Genomic DNA, 18903 nt, shown 5'->3' on the forward strand with positions numbered 1-18903 from the left:
CTGCTCTTTCTCTACCTCTCTCCATCAAATCTCGCTATCTCGCCTGCCCTTAAACCTCAAAGCCGTCAATGCCCAGAACTTTTTCCAACAACAGGCCCCTCTCTTCATCGCTCTCATGATAAATATAGAACACTATTACCCTTTCCCACTGAGCTGTGACGCACGTGCACACCGCCCAGGCGGGTATAGGACCAGTACAGTATATAAGGGCCGAGGGTGGCTGGCTGCTGGAGAGTGAGCAAATACACGATTTTACCAAACACAAACAAGACACTTATACAAATATAAGGACAAAGAAAGAAGAGAGAGCTGTGTGTATTGTTTTCTTACATTTAAAGCATCTGGAAGACTCCCAGAGGAATCACGAGAAGAATCAGCTCACTCCGCCTCCCTCTTCCCTCCCTTCACTCTCTGCCTCACCCAGCACTCTCAGCCATCCATGAGTGGGACCAACTCCTCTGCCTATCGATCGGAGCGGAGTTTCCACCAGACCTCGTCCTCATCCTCTGGTAACCCACACATGGAGAAGAGCCGGGGACTGTTCGCTGAGGACTTTGGTTCCTTCATGCGGCCCGGGAGCGACGCCTTGGGCTTTACCAGTAAGTCGGAAGCAATGTCAGGTCTCTATAACTCGTACTGTGTACAAAAGGGGTGTTAATAATAATAATAATAATAATAACAGCAACCGCCGGTTGAAGGGACAGCTTTGACCGAGATTCATGCGCATGCTTGGAAGCAATTTGTTTAAAGTGCTGTGATTTTTTTTTTCTCCGTAAAGTGGTGACAAATCGTATCCGAGGTGACAGTTGAGAGGTGGGGGACAACAGGCAGGACTGAGTTTAAAAAGAAAGAAAAAGCAAAGGGTCTCTGGTGTGGTTGATGTGCGCAAACAAAATGTGTTTCTAAGAGTGAAGCCTGGTTTGATGGAGTAACTTTTAAAAAGTATGAAAATGAAACAGATGGACGTCACTCTTTTTTTGACGATATGGAGGCGCTGCTCGGCATTCTCTTCCGTTTTTTGGAGCGTTTGTGTGTTTTAAAATACACATTTAGGTGGGGAGACATTTCACTCTGCATGTGCCTGCTCGGTTCATCCTCGAGCTCAGCCATGTGTGCAGCTGGTGTGAACTGCTCTGCGTCAGTTCACCGCTGGCGCACACAGACGTGTGAATGTGTGACATCTGAACTTTAAATGGACTCGGAGATCAGGTGGCCCAGGTGTCAGGGGCAGAGCAGAATCGTTTGGGAACCATTGTTGGTGGGTGCAGCTAAAGGGAAAACAACACACACACACACACACACACACACATGCACGCCTGAGGAATGCTGGACTGGCTGCCAGTGGTGTGACTTCATACACTGAGTATCTGGAATGGCGCCTGCATGAGGAATGACCGGATGGTTGCCCAGTGACCAGTGTACACACCAGATACACACACACACACACACACACACATTTCGAATGATGTCATGCAGTCAAACTAACCTGCTTATGTGAAGTCAGAGGTCAGAGCACTGCATGATATCATATGTGTCTCTACTGTATCCTGTTACTGCCTAGTAATTACATTTTCTATTTTGTTCCACAAATGAGAAGATAATTCGGAGAGCCATTTAGCCAAGTTCTCAAATGTCAAATACAGTAGAAACACTTAGAATATGAATACTAGAGCGACATCCCATTTCACGTTATCAGTGATGTGAAAACTAACACAGCAAAGTGTGAAACTGAGCAGCTAAATGGTATTCAGCCTGTAATACTGTTTCCTAGGGCCATTAAAGGGCCATTAAAACAGAAAATAATGAGCCTGAATGATGTTTGATTATAGCATGGATTCTACGCTGTTGACATGTAATGACAATAACTGAAACATTTACAATTACATGATATGGTCTTGTAAATCAATGAGAGCCCGTAACATGTCTGTAAACGATCACTAATAAAACACCACTTGCAGGTTTTATCCCCAGCCCACAATTATCAGACCCGAAAGATAAAAGTTGACCCTCTTTAGCATGTAGCATGAATAAGAATTGAGTAAAAATGATGTGGCAGAGAGAGAAATATACTTCTGTTTCCTCCTGTGGTCTAACATCCTTTCTCCCCTTGTTGTGCGTTAGGTGGATCTGGAAATATCAAGACTCTTGGGGATTCCTACCAGTTCACAGTTGACGTGCAAGACTTCTCCCCTGAAGATGTCATCGTCACCACATCCAACAACCAGATTGAAGTTCGTGCAGAAAAGGTGGGCGGCCTCGTTTTTCATTTGAAGTAGTAACATGAGTCTTTAAAACAATGTCAGTGTTCCCGTGATAGGACCTTGAGACTAAAGTCTTATTAAACTGGATTCTGTGGAGTAGACATCTCTTGTCACAGTATGTGTCCTCTGTCACAAATACATTAAGTCACAGGTCATGTTCTGTCTTTGGCAGTTGGCCCAGGATGGTTCGGTCATGAACAATTTCACACACAAGTGCCAGCTACCCGACGATGTGGACCCCACCTCAGTGACATCATCACTGGGCGCCGAGGGGACCCTAACAGTCACGGCACGGCGACACCCGGCCAAACACGAGCTCGTACAGACCTTCCGCACCGAGATAAAGATCTAGAGGGGGACCCAGCTTGCGCATCACACGCCTCTTGTTTTCTGTTTTTATGCTACTTCCTAGATTTCCTGTCGTCACTTAAACCATTCTACTTTAAACACTCAACAGAGTTGTCACTGTGCTCTGTGAAACACGTCATGTTCTCCCTTCTGTGACTGAAACACTGCCTGATGCTGCTCATCTGTATTCTGAGTTAGTTCACCATACACAGCAGCGAGAGGGCCCACCCGCATGTAACATACAACACACACACGCACACACACACACACACACACACACAGACACACACACACACACACACACACACACACACACACACACACACACCAATTAACTGATCGGTTCACCACTTTACTCCTGTCCTCTAACACAGTTCTAAAATAGACTCAATTGATGGTTGCCACGTTAATAATAACTTATTGTATATTATTATTTGTGTGAATTAAATGATCCTGCTTTGACAATAAACATCAATGGTCTCTTGATTGACATGCAATGACAAATCTTTTTTTTTTATTAAAGGTGTGGGCCTTGAGTTCGGTTTTAGCAACCAATGGAGAGTTTATATTATTAGAAAACCTGCACATCTTTCGTATTTTAAAAAGCTCTACAAATTAGTCGTCTTTTAACACAATGATACGGGCTTCAACAGTTCTCCCCTTTATTTCTATTGCTTTGAAACACCATTTAGCACTTCATTTGAAGAAATGTAAGTGAACGGTTAATTAAAAATATAAAATATGAAAAGCCAAACAATCAAAGTAATTCAAACTATTTTTGGTTTGTGCTCTACATTTTGGTGGTAGGGGTCCTCAGACGCTGTCCAAGATGTATTTTTTAGAACAGAACCAGAATTTAACTATGCCTGTTTTTATGCAACATACAAATGAAATAATAACCTGTTTTTGAAGCATGATTGACCCAACACCATTTATTTCTTCACCATATATCGACATAAAGACACAAGTAAGACAAATGTAGGCCTAAAGGTGTGGGTAAGCAGTGATGTAAACTACTCTCAAAATGAATGAAAGCTTAGAGGAAAGATGGTGCTTTTATTCTATTCTTTTGTGCGGGGAGGCATTCATGACGCGTCTGTCCTGCTTTCGTGAGAAAAGGATTTCAAAGGCTCTATTCAAGAAAAAATCATTTTGACGCCTTTGTTATGTGCCTGTAATTGACTACATGCTTTAGCCAGTCTTCAGCCTTTACATTTGGACATGCTGCTCCCTTTGAAAGATCAAATCACACCATGATTCAGCATATCATGTTGTACTGTAACTAAGTAGCAATGAAATGAATGCTTTTTATGTTCCCTTGGAGAGTGCTTTGGAAGTGATTACACGTCATTATTCTTAAAAGACCTTGCACATTAGTTTGTATAGTATAGCCCACACTATGATTTTGAATTTACAACATTTAAGATTAAAAGCCAATTTGTTTTTACGCTTTTACCATTCAGTCTGCTACATCAATGGCTCGAAATCAGTTTAATGACATCTAATGTGTTGCTGCTGGTGGTTGTTGTGTGTGTAACCTCGTTACGTGACGTACAGAACAACTTTTTTTTATCATCGATGGTGTGGATCAAGTAGCTCGAGCATATGGCGCCACCACATGGTCGTCATAGGCACAGCATGTGTTCACACTGCGCGTGCTCCTGTGATACATCCGTCCGGTCCCTATCAATCGATCAGAGAGAGGAAGATGGCGGTGGATGGACTTAACGGGGCAGGATCGATCACCGAAAAACTCGATTGGGTCTGTTTTCCTAACTGAGCAAAACACTCCATATCACCGCCCGAGCAGCAGTTTGAACCCAGAGTGAAGAAGCGGCAACAAGGAGGTAATTCAGGAGGTGTTCTTTATTAAAATGGCGCTTGAATAAAGCGAAGTTAGCGAGCTAGCTGAGAAAACAACAAGGGATGAGGACAGGCCCTTCTCGTCGGTCCGCCATCTTGTCCCTTCACTACATGCATGTTAAGGCACGCTAAATTAATCCCCGATAACAAAGCTACAAGGATGGAGGAATTGTAATCGATGTATTGCACCGTCAAACCAAGCTGTCAAAACTTTTTAAAGAAACTGAATTTCCAGTTACGAAACATGTTGACTGCAGTCTTGAATTCCGATAGTACGTGTCCAATAGCCTGGCCATCATGACAGTTCATTAGTATTCGTCATTTTTGTTAGCTAACTTTCATTTTATTCCATGGTTGCGACCCATTTTGTACATTCGACAATGTCATTTAACGGACGTTAACGTATTTTGAATTTAATGTGTTTTCGTTTCAAATGCGGTTGAAATTGTATCTCTCTCTAGTGTTTCTTGGTGCTTGTCCTGTAAAGGAGCCTGACATGTACACCCATGATGAGACCGTCATTCACCAACAGTACAGCACACAGAAGACACACTTTTTTACAAATATAAATTAAAGTACTTGTTTGACTTTTATATTAACAGGAGGCAAGACAAACCTCAATACAAATGTAATTATGTTTTAAACTGATCGTGTATCTAATCGACCTAACACTGATGCTGTTGTGCATGTAAATAGAAGCGAGTTGCCAGATAGTCCTAGTTCTTAATGTGGTCAGACACAATAGTGGAGTGAGGATAGTTAGAAATAGGGCTACAGTTCTTTGACCCTTTGATAAGGAAGAACTCCCCCAAAAAAAATTTTTTAACAGGGGAAAAAGTTGGAAGAAACAGAGCTATCAGAGGTGAACGACAATGATTGGATGTCATGCCAGCTAGTGTAAAGACAACCTAGTCAAGCCGACTATCTGTGTCCACAGAGCAGCCAGCCTCGTCCACCCTCCTCAAGGCTTCGGGGCGATGGAGTTCCCATGGCACAGTGGGAAAGTTCTGGAGCAGCTGAACCGCCAGCGCAGACAGGGCATGCTGTGTGACTGCACCTTTGTTGTGGACGGGGTGGACTTCAAGGCCCACAAAGCCGTGCTGGCGGCCTGCAGTGTCTACTTCCGCACCCTGTTCCTGGACCAGAAAGATGTGGTGCACCTGGACATCAGCAATGCAGCAGGTGTGTTCCCATCAGCCTTTGGACACGTATCTCTGTATACTTTCACATGTACACTATATGTACTTGTTACATCCATCTTTCAGTGCTCTGACTTTGCATACTGTCGCAGTGCTTTACTTTAATACTAGTTAATGTACCCCAGCATTACTGCTGTATAACCAGACCTGTTGTATTGTTTATCGTTGCAGGTTTGGGTCAGGTCCTGGAGTTTATGTACACAGCCAAGCTGACTTTAAGTCCACAGAATGTAGAAGACGTGCTGGCCGTTGCAAACTTTCTACAGATGCAAGAAATTGTAAATGCCTGCTCTGCGTACCAGTCAATGGCAAATCCGTCTCCGTCCCTCATAACACTGGATTTTGCCGTTGGTGAGTCCAGATTAATGCATCAAACTTTCATGTCTGAACCTTTTAAATGATCCGTGCCCTCAAGTGCTGAACCAGGTCAATCATTTGGTGTAGAAAGGGGCAAGATACTTTTTCTGTGTTGAATGAATTTAACAATCTTTCCATGACATGAGGCTTCCCTGTGTTTATGTTATTAACGAGGTAATTCCTCCATCTCCATAGTCAGTAGCAGTCATTAAAAATCAGAGTCAGAGCTTTAAATTCTAAACTGTTGTTCAGGCATTCGTACAAGTTAACTGTTATTATAATGAGCTGATATTAACCTTTTATTAAGATTCACATCTGGTGATTGATCTAATCTGGTTACTTTTTGTTGTTAATGCTACGATATTAGCCTTATCAAATTCAAATCCACCAAGTGTAAAATATGGAGCCTGATGATTCCTTTTTTTCTTTACGAACAACCCAGAAGAGAAACAAGGTGAAGTAGAGCAGCGGGAGGACCTGGAGAGTGACCTGGCAGAAGTGGCATCTCAAGCAGAGGAGAGTCCCTGCACGCCCACGGAAGAGAAAAAGCCCGCACAAAATCAGGAAAATGTGAAAGAAGACGTCTCCACCGAGACACAACAGACTGTTCCTTCGCCCAACCCGGCCAGAGCCCACTCGGGCCGAGGACGATCCCCCAAAACCACCCCCGTTTCTGCCCAAAAGAAGATCTCCGTAAAGAAGGAGGAGGAAAGTGCTGCACAGCACGCGCCTGTATTTCAGGATGACCCCTCTGATGCTGACTACGCTCCCAGTAAGTGCGTAGTAATGGAAGGACTTTGAATCCGCCCATTTGGCGTTTAAGCTCCAAATGCAACAGAGTTGCTCTTTTTAAACCAAGAGATATTTTCTATTTGATTACAGAATCACAGCTGAACTCTGCTGGCAGCTCATCCTACATGAGCTCTCGGGGGAGACGGATCAGAAAACCTCCTCGACGAAACTTCCCACCCGGTGAGCAGGCTGCGATAGTTTCCTCTTAGCTTTCCACTGCTTATGGAATTTGTTGAGAATCATCGTGCAGAAAGTCAAGGAAATTGATACATTTAGAAGAGTTTTCAATAGAGCTAGTGTAATTATTCTAAATTCCTGAGGTTTAATCTTACATTTAAATCCAGGTACAGGGGGCTATTTATTTGTTATTTGCAGTCAATACTCATGTCAGACGCAGACAATATGTCATTTTCAAGACTTCTCTATCGTCGCCCTCGTAGACAATGACTCAGAGGAAGAAGGCACATCGAAGACCAAAACCCAGAAGAGGGTGGCGGAGCCGGCAGAGGTTGACGGTGAACCGGAGGACGACTGCGAGGAGACCTGCGACGGGGAAGCTGACGATGAAGAGGGGTCTGGAGAGGAAGATGACGAGATGGAAGGGGTCAATTCAGGCAGCGAGAGAGAAGGGGGACAAACTCTGTCAGCGTCGATGAGCAGCCGATCCGAGTCGAAGCCTTACAGCTCCGTGACACACGAATGTGAGGTGAGGAATATCAGTCTGGGTGCAGGAGGGAAGTGACCGGGTGCATTTACAATTTTTTTTATTTCTTATCTTTTGTGTTAACATTTTTTTTTCAGATTTAATACTGTTCTTAGCTTGTGCATTAAAAGTAAATGTCATCAACTCATCAACAAGCTGTGCAATGACTCATCGCTGTCATATCAAAATGCATCAAAGCTAATACATCTGCATCAAACATGGCAACGTTGCTGATGCCCGGAGCTTTTATGCAAATCCTTGCAAACATGTTGGTGACATTTGCATAGAAATCTTTGCTAACTCTTCATGACACATTTTCTCCCTCTCAGGACTGCGGGAAGAAATTCACCCACACTGGCAATTTCAAGAGACACATGCGTATTCACACAGGAGAGAAGCCGTTCAGCTGTCGGGATTGCAACAAAGCTTTCTCTGACCCTGCGGCCTGTAAAGCCCACGAGAAAACACACAGGTGAATTGCTTCGTTCTACATTTAGTTCGCCGACCCCTGCTCTGTCTGGCCTGTGTCTGAAATTGCGCTCCTTGCTGCCTCCTAGCCCTCTCAAGCCGTACTGCTGCTCGACTTGCGGGAAGAGCTACCGCCAGATCAGCCTGCTCAACCTGCACCGCAAACGCCACACGGGCGAAGCGCGGTACAGCTGCGAAATGTGCGGCAAGCTCTTCACCACGTCGGGCAACCTGAAGCGCCACCAGCTGGTGCACAGCGGCGAGAAGCCGTACCAATGCGACTACTGCGATAAGGCTTTCTCCGACCCCACCGCCAAGATGCGACACCTGGAGACGCACGACACGGAGAAGGGCAACAAGTGTTCACACTGCGACAAACGCTTCAACCAGGTAATAACATGTCTGTGGAGGTTTGGTATCAACAACGGTACTACAAACATTAATGCAATGGTTGCAGATGATCTCAAATTGTAGAGTTTGGTAGCCACATGTACATCAAATTCAGGGATGTGTTACTGCGAATATTATGTTGAGTGTGTTAACCAACTAGATACTTGATTTTGTGTTTTTCCTAGCCGGGAAATCTGAAGGCTCACTTAAAGATCCATATCACAGACGGGCCTCTCAAGTGCAAGGAATGTGGCAAACAGTTTACTACTTCAGGTAAGAAGATAGTACGGACCGTATGTTTCTGGAATGACGTTTACGTTTCATCAAACTGAAATTCTACCTAAACTCTCTCAAACGTAAGGATTTGCAGCTTTTTTTTATTATTGTAAATTTTATTTCTTTGGGTTTGGAACCTTTTTTAACAGGTACATTGATGATGACAATAAGCGATACCCCCCCCCCCCCCCCAATGTTGTCACGTGATTTCAGTTGAAGTTAGTAAGATGCTACTAGTGGTGTTAAAAAGACGGTGACAGATGTGTTTTTTTTTAACCATTTATTTGGAGCAAACACAATTCCAGCTGCTTTCAGTCTGCCTGCATGTTCTCTGGAGGACGTTGACTTTGAGTTTTTGACTTTTGCTTTGAGGCATTTGCTCGACCCTTTGTGTGATGGTATGTGCTTTTTAGGTAATCTGAAGAGACACCTGCGAGTCCACAGTGGGGAGAAACCGTACATCTGCATGCACTGCCAGAGAGCTTTCAGCGACCCTGGAGCTCTGCAGAGGCATGAGCGCATCCACACAGGTACGTCCATGACATTCAGAGAGACTACGGAATGTGAAAGCAACGCGTCCGTTTTCAATCTGAAACTCCGCACATATATTATTTACATCCCACCGCAGTGAGTCTCTAATTCATGTTCTGCAGGAGAGAAGCCCTGCGTCTGTCTCATCTGTGGCAAGGCCTTCACGCAGGCCAGCTCACTCATCGCTCACGTCCGCCAGCACACGGGAGAGAAACCCTACGTGTGTGATCGCTGCGGCAAAAGGTCAGCAAGCAGATAAATCAGTGCTGTAAAAAAGGCTGTTTTTTTTTTCTTCTTCACTTGTGCTTGGGGAATATAACCTGAGTTTATCTAACAAGGAGACTTGGAAATGTGTGAAGAGAGAGAGCAGAGAACATTAACTCTTGGTTTTAAGTGTTATCTTAAGGTTACTTTATTGTCTACCATGGGAGAGAATTTAAGATAGGGATAATTGCTGCATCAAGACCCGACCAATAAAACACGTTAAATAAGAACAGATGCGCAAACATCAGCAAAAAACAAGATAAAACAACCAGCTATTTAATGGCATGCTACAGAGCAGAAGCAGGAGCAGATCTTTATCTACAGCTAGAAGTAAGTGAGAAAATGTTTTCTTTCTTTGGATGCAAGATGACGGGTGCATTTTACGTTTGCCTCCGGACAGGTTCGTGCAGTCCAGTCAACTGGCCAATCACATCCGGCATCACGACAATGTCCGGCCGCACAAGTGTCAGATGTGCAACAAGGCATTTGTTAATGTGGGAGACCTGTCGAAGCACATCATCATTCACACAGGTAAGGACAAAATGAGTGTCAAAGAGTGATGGGACTTATGGGTAAAGGTGGAAATAGGGCGACATCCAGCAGAGCTCGCAGCTTTCACCCTGACGTGGTCAGTTGATTCTTTTTTTTTTCTCCGTTCCCGCTCTCTCAGGGGAGAAGCCTTTCCTGTGTGATAAATGCGGCAGAGGGTTCAACCGGGTGGACAACCTGCGCTCCCACGTTAAGACCGTCCACCAAGGCAAGGCCGGCATGAAGCGGCTGGTGATGGCCGGGGGCAGCGCGGACGAGGGGGCCGACGGGGCCGACGGGGTCGAAGGGACCGACGGGTGCGCAGGGGCGTCCACCTCCGACAGCGAGATCAACATAGTCACCGTCACCACAGAGGACATCGTCACCCTGGCAACTGAGGCCCTGGCAGCCAGTGCGGTAGCTCAGCTGACAGGTCCGACAGCATCTTATGATATTAGGGGAGATATTTACATATCCTGGGGTTGGATCTGTGACAATTGCTGCTGCTGTCCGATGGACATCTGCAGAAAATACAAGAAGCACGAGGATTAAAGGTCTTAGACAGTGTTGAGTGTTTGTTTACTTTGTGTCATGTGTCTGTTTGCAGTAGTTCCAGTGGCTGCTTCAGAGTCTGCAGATGAGACGGAGGCTTTGAAAGCTGAAATAACCAAGGCGGTAGAGAAAGTGCATGAAGCAGGTAAGACTACAAGGAAATCACTGGACAGTATGTACAGTACTCAAACAGCTGTATTTGAATAATACTAAGCTTTAGAAAACCAGCATTGCGTATCCTGTTTGCTGCCTTGGTGCAGCAGCATTATTCCAATCTGAACTCTAGATTTGGGCAGAACTGGTATACGGGTTGAGTTATCACGGTATTCAGCATCAACTAGCAACACATTTAACAGAAACAGCTCAAGGACGTTAATTCTATTAAACACAAATATTCCTATCTTAGGTCTTCTGCATAGAATATAAAGTTTACCTTTAAAACGCACAGACCAAAAAACATCTATCTTATATTATATCTTAAAATGCTTGAACTGAACTATGAAGAAGGGCACAACGATTTTGAAAATAATATCTAATCTTATTTTTGACTGATATTGCAATTGTGATATGTTTTAAGATATTAGACGGAATGATAATTCTCATTGAACAACATTAAAATGATAATGGTGTGATTTTGTCTTGGATAGGTACCAAACGTGTAGGCTAAGACATCTCTGCAGCATGACCATATTTAATTTAAAATGGCATTTTGACACACATTTTGCCATACGAATAATTGTGCAGCACTATTATGAAGCTTCATATACTAAATGAGGAAATTAGGTAATTGATTCTCAACTAAAAATCTTGAACTATACGTTGAAATGGAATTAACGGCAGTCCCAAATTAATTCGTAAACAAAAGTATGTTGGAACTTAAATTACTTTAGTGTGAAAGTGTGTTCGCACTACTGCATTACAACATGACAACAAGTTTGATAAACGTGACATGATGTTGAAAAAAAACAACCTCATCACAAGTTCTATTTGAGAGCTGCTGTGGAGCTTTCTATGGTATCACATGGGTTTCATCAGCAGATAGAGAGAGTTTGTTAAGGACTTGTTAAGGACAGCACTCATGCTGGTCTAAAAGCTGAGGTTCAAAGTCAAATCTGTGCCTTGGAAACAGCAGCTGGGAAAACATTTTTGTCACTACAATATTTTGTCAATGACGATCACTGTCACTATCACTATGGTATATTTTGGTATATTTTGGGAAGTCAGTACAGTAAATGGGATGAAATATGCAAAAACTCAAATGTGATATTCAAGGTCTTGCATGGCTTTAAAAATAAATGTTGTCCAATGTGAGTATGATTAGACATACTTCTGTGTTTAGTTTCATTCTAACCTAGATCACTGAAAAGCACAGAGGTTGTCAGACCCTCCAGGAGGTAACTTTCATCGCTCACTTTGTCAACTCTTCTTCTGTTCCCAGACCCCAACACCCAGATCTTGTACGCTTGTGATTCATGTGGTGATAAATTCTTGGACGCCAGCTCCCTGGCCCAGCATGTACGCATCCACACAGCTCAGGCCTTGGTCATGTTTCAGGCAGATTCCGACTTCTACCAATACACCACAGCCACCACCGCTGAGGGGGATTCTGCCACAACGTGGCAACCCACAGCTGAACAAGTCATCCAGGAAGGTGACCTGATCTTCCGTGCCCAGGATGGAGAGGGAGAGGCAGAGGGAGAGGCAGAGGGAGAGGCAGAGGGAGAGATACAAGGAGAAGAGACTGGAGAGGTGATTCATGAGGAGGAGGAGGAGGGGAGGGAGGATGAAGAGGTGGAAACTCACGCTGAGATCCACACAGAAGGAAAAGATGAAGCTGCAGCAGAGGTAGAGGAGGAAAAACAAGAAGAGATGGAATGTGAGAGTGAGGCCTAGTGGGGCAGCAGAAGGAAAAATTAAGAAATGAATTGAGTTGAAAAAGCCTCAGAGTTTCAACATGCCATGATGTTAGAATACATTTAAACTGGATTTGTAACATACAACACTTTATACACAATTTTATCTTTGAATGAATGTTCAAAAGTCATGTGTTTTGCAGTCCTAATTCCAGAAATGAGATGAGGTCCAGTGATTAGGTAAATATTGTTGATAATTCTTCCAGAGATGTTTATACTACGTTGTATAGTCTGTTTATTTTTAGAATGAAATGCAGGACTATGCAGTGTCCTTTGTATTTACATCACAATTCACTTAGAGAAAGGCCTGTTATTTTTCCATTTCACTCAGAAGATATATGTACATTTCCCTTAAATGGTCAAAATATTTTATTGTACTTAGTTGTAAGTATTTTCCTGAAAATCACATTATACAGAGATTATCTACATTAACATGTCGGGGGTACTGAAGATTGAAATGGGGGGTAATTATCACCTCCTCCTCTTTCCAGAAGTGGGATGTCATGGATTTGTATACTGTCAAACACTGTAAATGCTGTGCATGTATAATATTTGTATATTTGTAATGTGTCCTCTAAAAAATGTCTTAATTAACCTCTGCTTCAAGAGAAAGAAAGGAATATATAAGGAGATGACAACCTGGTCAACAATTCTCAGTTTCACATTGATATTGACAGTTGTTTTTCTGGTTTTACAGTAAACTGGTCGTAATAGTATGAAGACGGTTCCCTGTCACCAATGGTTTTAGGTCATCATTTTGTCTGCTCATATTAACAGCTGTAAGATGCCCCAGTAGATATCAGTAACATTGCTTAGGCTCACTGGAAGTCGTCATCATCTCATCAATAAAGAATCTGCACAGTCTGACCAGCATCGTGTTGTGCTGTTATTTTATGTAAAAACAATGTGCTGTTATGTTTCCTTTAAGTTTACATGGCTCTTAGAATAGGTATGTTCAAGATATGCTAAGTAATAAAATGTATAAATTCATTGAGGAAAATAAGTCACCTTCCGGGAATACAGCACAATAAGTTGTTTTATATGTCTCTACACTTTGCTTCCGTGATTGTCAGTCTTATAATAAAGCTCTCATCCCATTGGCTGAGGTGGAACCCAGAAGGACGCGTTCCTCTCGGTGATTGGCTGGATCTCGGGGGTCAAAGTTAAGTCGACTACTAACGCTGACGTCGACTTCTGCAGCAAAATGGCGTCGTTGACAGCAGTCGTGCAGACGAGCCAGCCCGGTCCTCTATTATCGTCCAAAAAACGGAACAGAATGACGACCCAAAGGAGGTTCAGACTTTTGGACACCAGTATCATTCTCTTCATTTCGTTAGCTTCCATGTTGCCTTGTGCTTTGGCTGACGGTAAAACGTTGGTTCTTCTGGACAACGTCAACATCAGAGACACCCATTCAATCTTCTTCCGCAGTCTGGCAGGTCAGTAAGATACGAGATTCGCGCTTTTTACATCCTTTAATACTCTCCTCTATACTCTTATATATCTCCCCTTGTATTGCTAACAGGTCTCTGGGAGGGAATATATAGTTGGAGTCTCTTGTGCTCGAGCTTCTTGCAGCACAAGCATGCTAACGTTTTAGCTGCATTGTGTTTGCTGTTTCAAGCAAAACGTAATTCAAGGCGCTGTATTCTTAACTATTCAATGGTAGTGTACTTCCTTGGTCATGTTAACTTACTCTGCATTTAATCCAAACGGGGCCAACTATTACAGCAACCAAATATTAAGTTATGCTTGATGCAATCGATCGATGATTCATGTTACCTTAATTTGAATATAAATAAGGTTATCCTGAATCAACTAATGATCTGCATGCCGATGCCTCCTTATGTAGTCTAGATGGCTAATGCACTGTAAATGGGCTTGTCAATCTATCTTTCTTAAAGGGACAGTTCTCCCACAAATCAAAAATACACATTTTTTTATCAAAATACACATTTTTGATTTGGGCACTTGGCTTTCAAAGACCTTGTTCCATGTAAGAACTATGGTTGCAAGAAAATAGTTCCTACTTGAAATTGCTCACAACAAGTTATGTAGTTTTGATATCTGGGTGCACTGTCCCTTTGAAATGATTTGCTCGCAGTAGAATTTTTAATATTGGTAGACAAGGAATCTACACTGTACATAGGAAGTCAAACAGAACAAATACATGATTAGTGAATGCAACAATGCTCAACACGTGTGTCGATGTTTCGGTGATGATGTCTCTCTCTCCTTTTCAGATCGTGGCTTTGACATCTCATTTAAGACGGCGGATGATCCCTCCCTATCTCTGATCAAATATGGCCAGTTCCTGTATGACCATTTAATCATCTTCTCGCCATCAGTTGAGGGTACATTTCACAACTTTCACACACATACTTAATTCAAGATGAAGATAGCAGACGTGTTTTTGCCTTGTTGAAATATTAACAATTGTTAAAATGTAACCCTTTTTTGTTCATTTTCAGACTTTGGAGGAAATATAAACGTGGAGACTATTACATCCTTTATTGATGGTGGAGGCAACGTCCTGGTTGCTGCCAGTTCTGATATTGGTCAGTTGATTTCCAAAAGCTTTTCTGTAATATATTATATAAAAATTCCTAAAATGCAAATATTAATGCTCTTCTCCTACACAGGTGACCCTCTGAGGGAGCTGGGCAGCGAGTGCGGCATCGAGTTTGATGAGGAAAAGACTGCCGTCATCGACCATCACAACTACGACGTGTCTGACTCCGGCGACGTAAGCAGAATTCTGTTCAGACAGCGGGCACATTCAGTTTGTCTCTCAAATTCAGTCTTTAGAGCTGACGCTCCATGTTGATACTTACGAGTGATTCTTCCCGTCTCCAGCACACGCTGATTGTTGCTGATCCAGAGATCCTGATGAAAGCGCCAACTATTGTCGGCAAACCCACCAACAGACCTGTTTTGTTCAAGGGTGTTGGGTAAGCACAGCTCAACACGTTTTAAATGTTAGCAACCGAGTAATCAAGGTGTATTACTGGACATCCAGTATGATGACACTCACTGTGTTTTAATTATTACTTTAGTAAATATAGTGAATGAATACATAATTGCTTTGAGCAGCACCTCCCTAGGTGAACTTTTCACAGAATATTTACTGCATTTGGATGTAGCAGAGATTTTGGAGAAAGACAGCATTTGACGTTGCATCTGTTTAGTAATGGAAGCTATATAAAGTCTGACTAACATGCCATTCCTCCCTTCCTCCTTTGCAGCATGGTGGCAGACCCAGAGAACCCTCTTGTCTTGGACATCCTTACTGGCTCGTCTACTTCTTACTCCTTTTTCCCAGACAGACCCATCTCTCAGGTAAGATCACCAAAGATAACAATTGTATCAGATGTATTTAATTCATAAACTTTATTCAGGTGGTAATTGGCTACAGGAGACCTGAGAGGAAATACTTTGGTGTTTTCTTAGAAAATAACTACACACGCTTTGACATCATTTCTGTTTGTTTCAGACTAATAATATATATATATATATTTTTTACCTCTCCAGTACCCCCATGCTGTTGGCAAGAACACCCTCATGATCGCCGGCCTTCAGGCCAGAAACAATGCCAGAGTGGTTTTCAGCGGCTCCCTGGATTTCTTCAGTGATGCTTTCTTCAACTCCGCTGTGCAGAAGGCCACGCCTGGCTCCAAGAGGTAGTCTTCACTGTTCATCACATCGCTCCTTCTTTTTCCGTCCTCATGGATGTAATTACAGCTTCCAGTTACAAAATAAAAACTGTCATCAGTGACAGTTTTTATTTTTTTGCTATGTGAACAGATGTTCATTTACTACTCGACCATGTTTCATGCAGGCGTTTGCAAGTCCTAACAGAGTCTTGAGCTGCCTACAGTTCAGTGTTTTTAAAACCCTGTGAAGGTTGCCTTTAAGGGTAAAGTCGGCACATTTTTATGTGGAGGTCAAATCAACGTTGATGGTAAATGTAGTGAATTGAAGCAACGTTTACTATGAACACTGATTGGACATCCACAGAAAAGGTGGCACGTTTTCCCTTTTGATCCTGCAGCTCTGTGTATTGTGAAACACTTTCCTCTGGTGAGAAATGTCTCCAGTTGAGCATACTTCTATTTTTTACCTCATCAAGCCAGTTTGTAGAAGGAAAGTATTCTTAAATGGTCTTTAAATGAATATTCAGGTGTTGCATTTAAGACCTGTGTAGTTAACATGTAATGTGTAAGACTGTAACGACAGTTGAGCAGTCATATTTTTTTAAATGTCAACTCAGATATTTTTTTGTTGGCTTCTGACAGATGATATTTTTTTTTATACTAATTGGCAGTATTTAAAAAATGTTTTCATGTCCAAACAGAGCCAGCCCTAATACAGACCTGCTCCAAATGTGTGCTGTGTAAACGTACGTCTTATCCTCCTCCTGACAAACAATAATATATTGATCAGTTCTAATGAGAATTCCTCTTCTTGCCGTGGTCTGTTGTTAGGCACGAGCAGACGGGGAACATGGAGCTGGCCGTGGCGCTGTCCCGCTGGGTGTTCAAGGAGGCCGGAGTCCTCAGGGTGGGAGCGGTTACCCATCATCCTGTTGGAGAGATCAATCCCCCTGCAGCATACACAATCACTGACCTTGTGGTGAGTCAAATTTCAGAGACTCGTGTGAACAATCATCACCCAGAAGATGTTTTGTCTCCGCCTGAATGAAGGGCTGTGTACTTCTTTATGTGCACATCTTAATCAGTGTAAAACCGTCCCACGCAGGAGTACAGCATTGTCATTGAGATGTTGTCCGAGGGCCGCTGGGTTCCCTTCGACGGAGAGGACATCCAGCTTGAGTTTGTGAGGATCGATCCCTTCGTCAGGACTTATCTCAAGAAAAAGGGTACGTCTGTGGTTCTAGAACAGTCACATTAATTCATGCCTCCAGTCTAAATGTGTTGCACCTTTGTGATTTGTGTGTTCGAGCTGTATGCACCTTCGCAGTCCCAAACTGTATCCACTGTTAATGCTGTGTTGTCTTTCTTCTAGGAGATAGATATAGCGTCCGGTTCACGCTGCCGGATGTGTACGGAGTCTTCCAGTTCAAGGTGGACTACAACCGGCTGGGATACACACATCTCTACTCCACCACTCAGGCAAGTTAATTGGAAGGTTTACTTCACTTGGGCGTAGCCAAATAAAAAAATACTGGTATGGTTGCGGTACAGATATCATGCATGGAAATTGGCGAATGCAAATGGAAGGAAATACTAAAGATACAGTTATTTACCTTTTGTTAATTTATGGTAATAGATGTAAAATAGATGGGCTATTATTTAAAAGTTTAGTACTGTGGCTTGGAGGAGGCTCTTCTTACTTATAATGCATTTAACAACTAGGCTGAAATGTACGGTGGAACTAACCTTTTGCTATTTTGTTTCTTCATCACAGGTATCCGTGCGTCCCCTGCAGCACACTCAGTACGAGCGCTTCATCCCCTCCGCCTTCCCGTACTATGCCAGCTGCTTCTCCATGATGGCAGGACTCTTTGTCTTCAGCATCGTCTTCCTGCACATGAAAGAGAAGGAGAAGTCAGACTAATCCAGAGAGACCGCCGGGGAAGGAATAACAAGATTATAGAATTAAACTTGTGGTGTGAAGAGTTGAAATTGAATGTCTCGGTGGCTTGAATCTCTTCACGCAGGGACTTGGACTGCAGTCCTCCGTAAAAATACAGTTTCTGTTCGGTTATTGGGTTTCTCATCTAATCTGGGACCGGAGGCCAAAAGGTGTGACCGTAATGCAGTGGTTGGGGTTTGTTTTTGGTTCTTTTTTTGTACTCTGAAATCATTCAAAGGCTTATAAATGTCCTGCAGTCATTCAACGTTTGTATAAAGTTGCTTTACATTTGATAAATGATCTCTTAAGTAGAGCACATGCCTTGGAACCTGAGAGATATCCATAATACAATTTGATCCACATGTTCTCAACCAGGAAAATCTGTGGTAACTACATGCACTGAATATGCCAACTGCTAATTTGTTTTTGATAAAGTGTTTCCAAAAAAGTTGGAGTCATCTTAACAATAAAATATTGACATTCCACTCAGAAGAAATTCTTGTCATTTCTGTGACATGACACAATTGTACTTTGAAATCTTGTCACCTGGACGCTGTGAGTGACAGACAGTCGTGTTGGTTGGTAGTGAAGTTCTTTACCGGAAGGGACGTTGAGTATCTACTCCAAATTCAGTTTAAAAATAGTCATTTGAGCAGCTGCTTTGCAAAAAACAAAACACGCATATCTACGACATTACTTAACTGAAGACTTTAAACGAATTCTGATCAAATACCGGTCAGTTGACATTCTAATCAACATTGCAGTGTCAATGACGGTGCTTTAGCCTCTTCCACGTGATTTGCTTTGCACGCAGTCAGTCTGAATAAGGACAGGATGAAGCAATTCACAACGCAGATTTATTG

The 18903-nt window shown here is 42.8% G+C and overlaps 3 protein-coding genes across 3 annotated transcripts; all 3 read left to right on the forward strand.

The window, feature by feature from the left end:
• The first annotated feature begins 211 nt into the window (after positions 1-211).
• Positions 212-3099, forward strand: hspb7 (heat shock protein family, member 7 (cardiovascular)). The gene is made up of 3 exons (XM_079168972.1): positions 212-599; positions 2122-2246; positions 2434-3099. Exons 1-3 carry the CDS (start codon positions 440-442, stop codon positions 2611-2613), a joined length of 465 nt encoding a protein of 154 aa, XP_079025098.1. The 5' UTR covers positions 212-439; the 3' UTR covers positions 2614-3099.
• A 1219-nt stretch (positions 3100-4318) lies between these two features.
• Positions 4319-13298, forward strand: zbtb17 (zinc finger and BTB domain containing 17). The gene is made up of 15 exons (XM_079177702.1): positions 4319-4456; positions 5410-5654; positions 5843-6022; positions 6471-6800; positions 6911-7000; positions 7261-7526; positions 7853-7995; positions 8081-8381; positions 8567-8654; positions 9071-9187; positions 9311-9431; positions 9853-9983; positions 10123-10413; positions 10588-10677; positions 11971-13298. The coding sequence occupies exons 2-15, from the start codon at positions 5450-5452 to the stop codon at positions 12423-12425; spliced, it is 2808 nt and encodes a 935-aa protein (XP_079033828.1). The 5' UTR covers positions 4319-4456; positions 5410-5449; the 3' UTR covers positions 12426-13298.
• Positions 13299-13648: 350 nt separating this feature from the next.
• On the forward strand, positions 13649-18525 carry ddost (dolichyl-diphosphooligosaccharide--protein glycosyltransferase subunit (non-catalytic)). Its single transcript, XM_079168878.1, has 11 exons — positions 13649-13884; positions 14689-14799; positions 14917-15003; positions 15088-15191; positions 15302-15396; positions 15691-15784; positions 15977-16125; positions 16930-17077; positions 17204-17324; positions 17471-17577; positions 17873-18525. Exons 1-11 carry the CDS (start codon positions 13650-13652, stop codon positions 18020-18022), a joined length of 1401 nt encoding a protein of 466 aa, XP_079025004.1. The 5' UTR covers position 13649; the 3' UTR covers positions 18023-18525.
• The last annotated feature ends 378 nt before the right edge of the window (positions 18526-18903 follow it).

Source organism: Pholis gunnellus, assembly GCF_910591455.1.
Source record: "Pholis gunnellus genome assembly, chromosome: 2".
Taxonomy (NCBI): Eukaryota; Metazoa; Chordata; class Actinopteri; order Perciformes; family Pholidae; genus Pholis; species Pholis gunnellus.

Coding starts and splice junctions, on each gene's coding strand:
- hspb7 (XM_079168972.1), top strand. CDS start 440: ATGAGTGGGACCAACTCCTCTGCCTATCGATCGGAGCGGAGTTTCCAC. Junction 600..2,121: donor CGACGCCTTGGGCTTTACCA/GTAAGTCGGAAG, acceptor GTTGTGCGTTAG/GTGGATCTGGAAATATCAAG. Junction 2,247..2,433: donor TTGAAGTTCGTGCAGAAAAG/GTGGGCGGCCTC, acceptor TGTCTTTGGCAG/TTGGCCCAGGATGGTTCGGT.
- zbtb17 (XM_079177702.1), top strand. CDS start 5,450: ATGGAGTTCCCATGGCACAGTGGGAAAGTTCTGGAGCAGCTGAACCGC. Junction 5,655..5,842: donor GGACATCAGCAATGCAGCAG/GTGTGTTCCCAT, acceptor TTATCGTTGCAG/GTTTGGGTCAGGTCCTGGAG. Junction 8,382..8,566: donor GCGACAAACGCTTCAACCAG/GTAATAACATGT, acceptor TGTTTTTCCTAG/CCGGGAAATCTGAAGGCTCA.
- ddost (XM_079168878.1), top strand. CDS start 13,650: ATGGCGTCGTTGACAGCAGTCGTGCAGACGAGCCAGCCCGGTCCTCTA. Junction 13,885..14,688: donor CTTCTTCCGCAGTCTGGCAG/GTCAGTAAGATA, acceptor TCTCCTTTTCAG/ATCGTGGCTTTGACATCTCA. Junction 15,192..15,301: donor ACGTGTCTGACTCCGGCGAC/GTAAGCAGAATT, acceptor TCCCGTCTCCAG/CACACGCTGATTGTTGCTGA.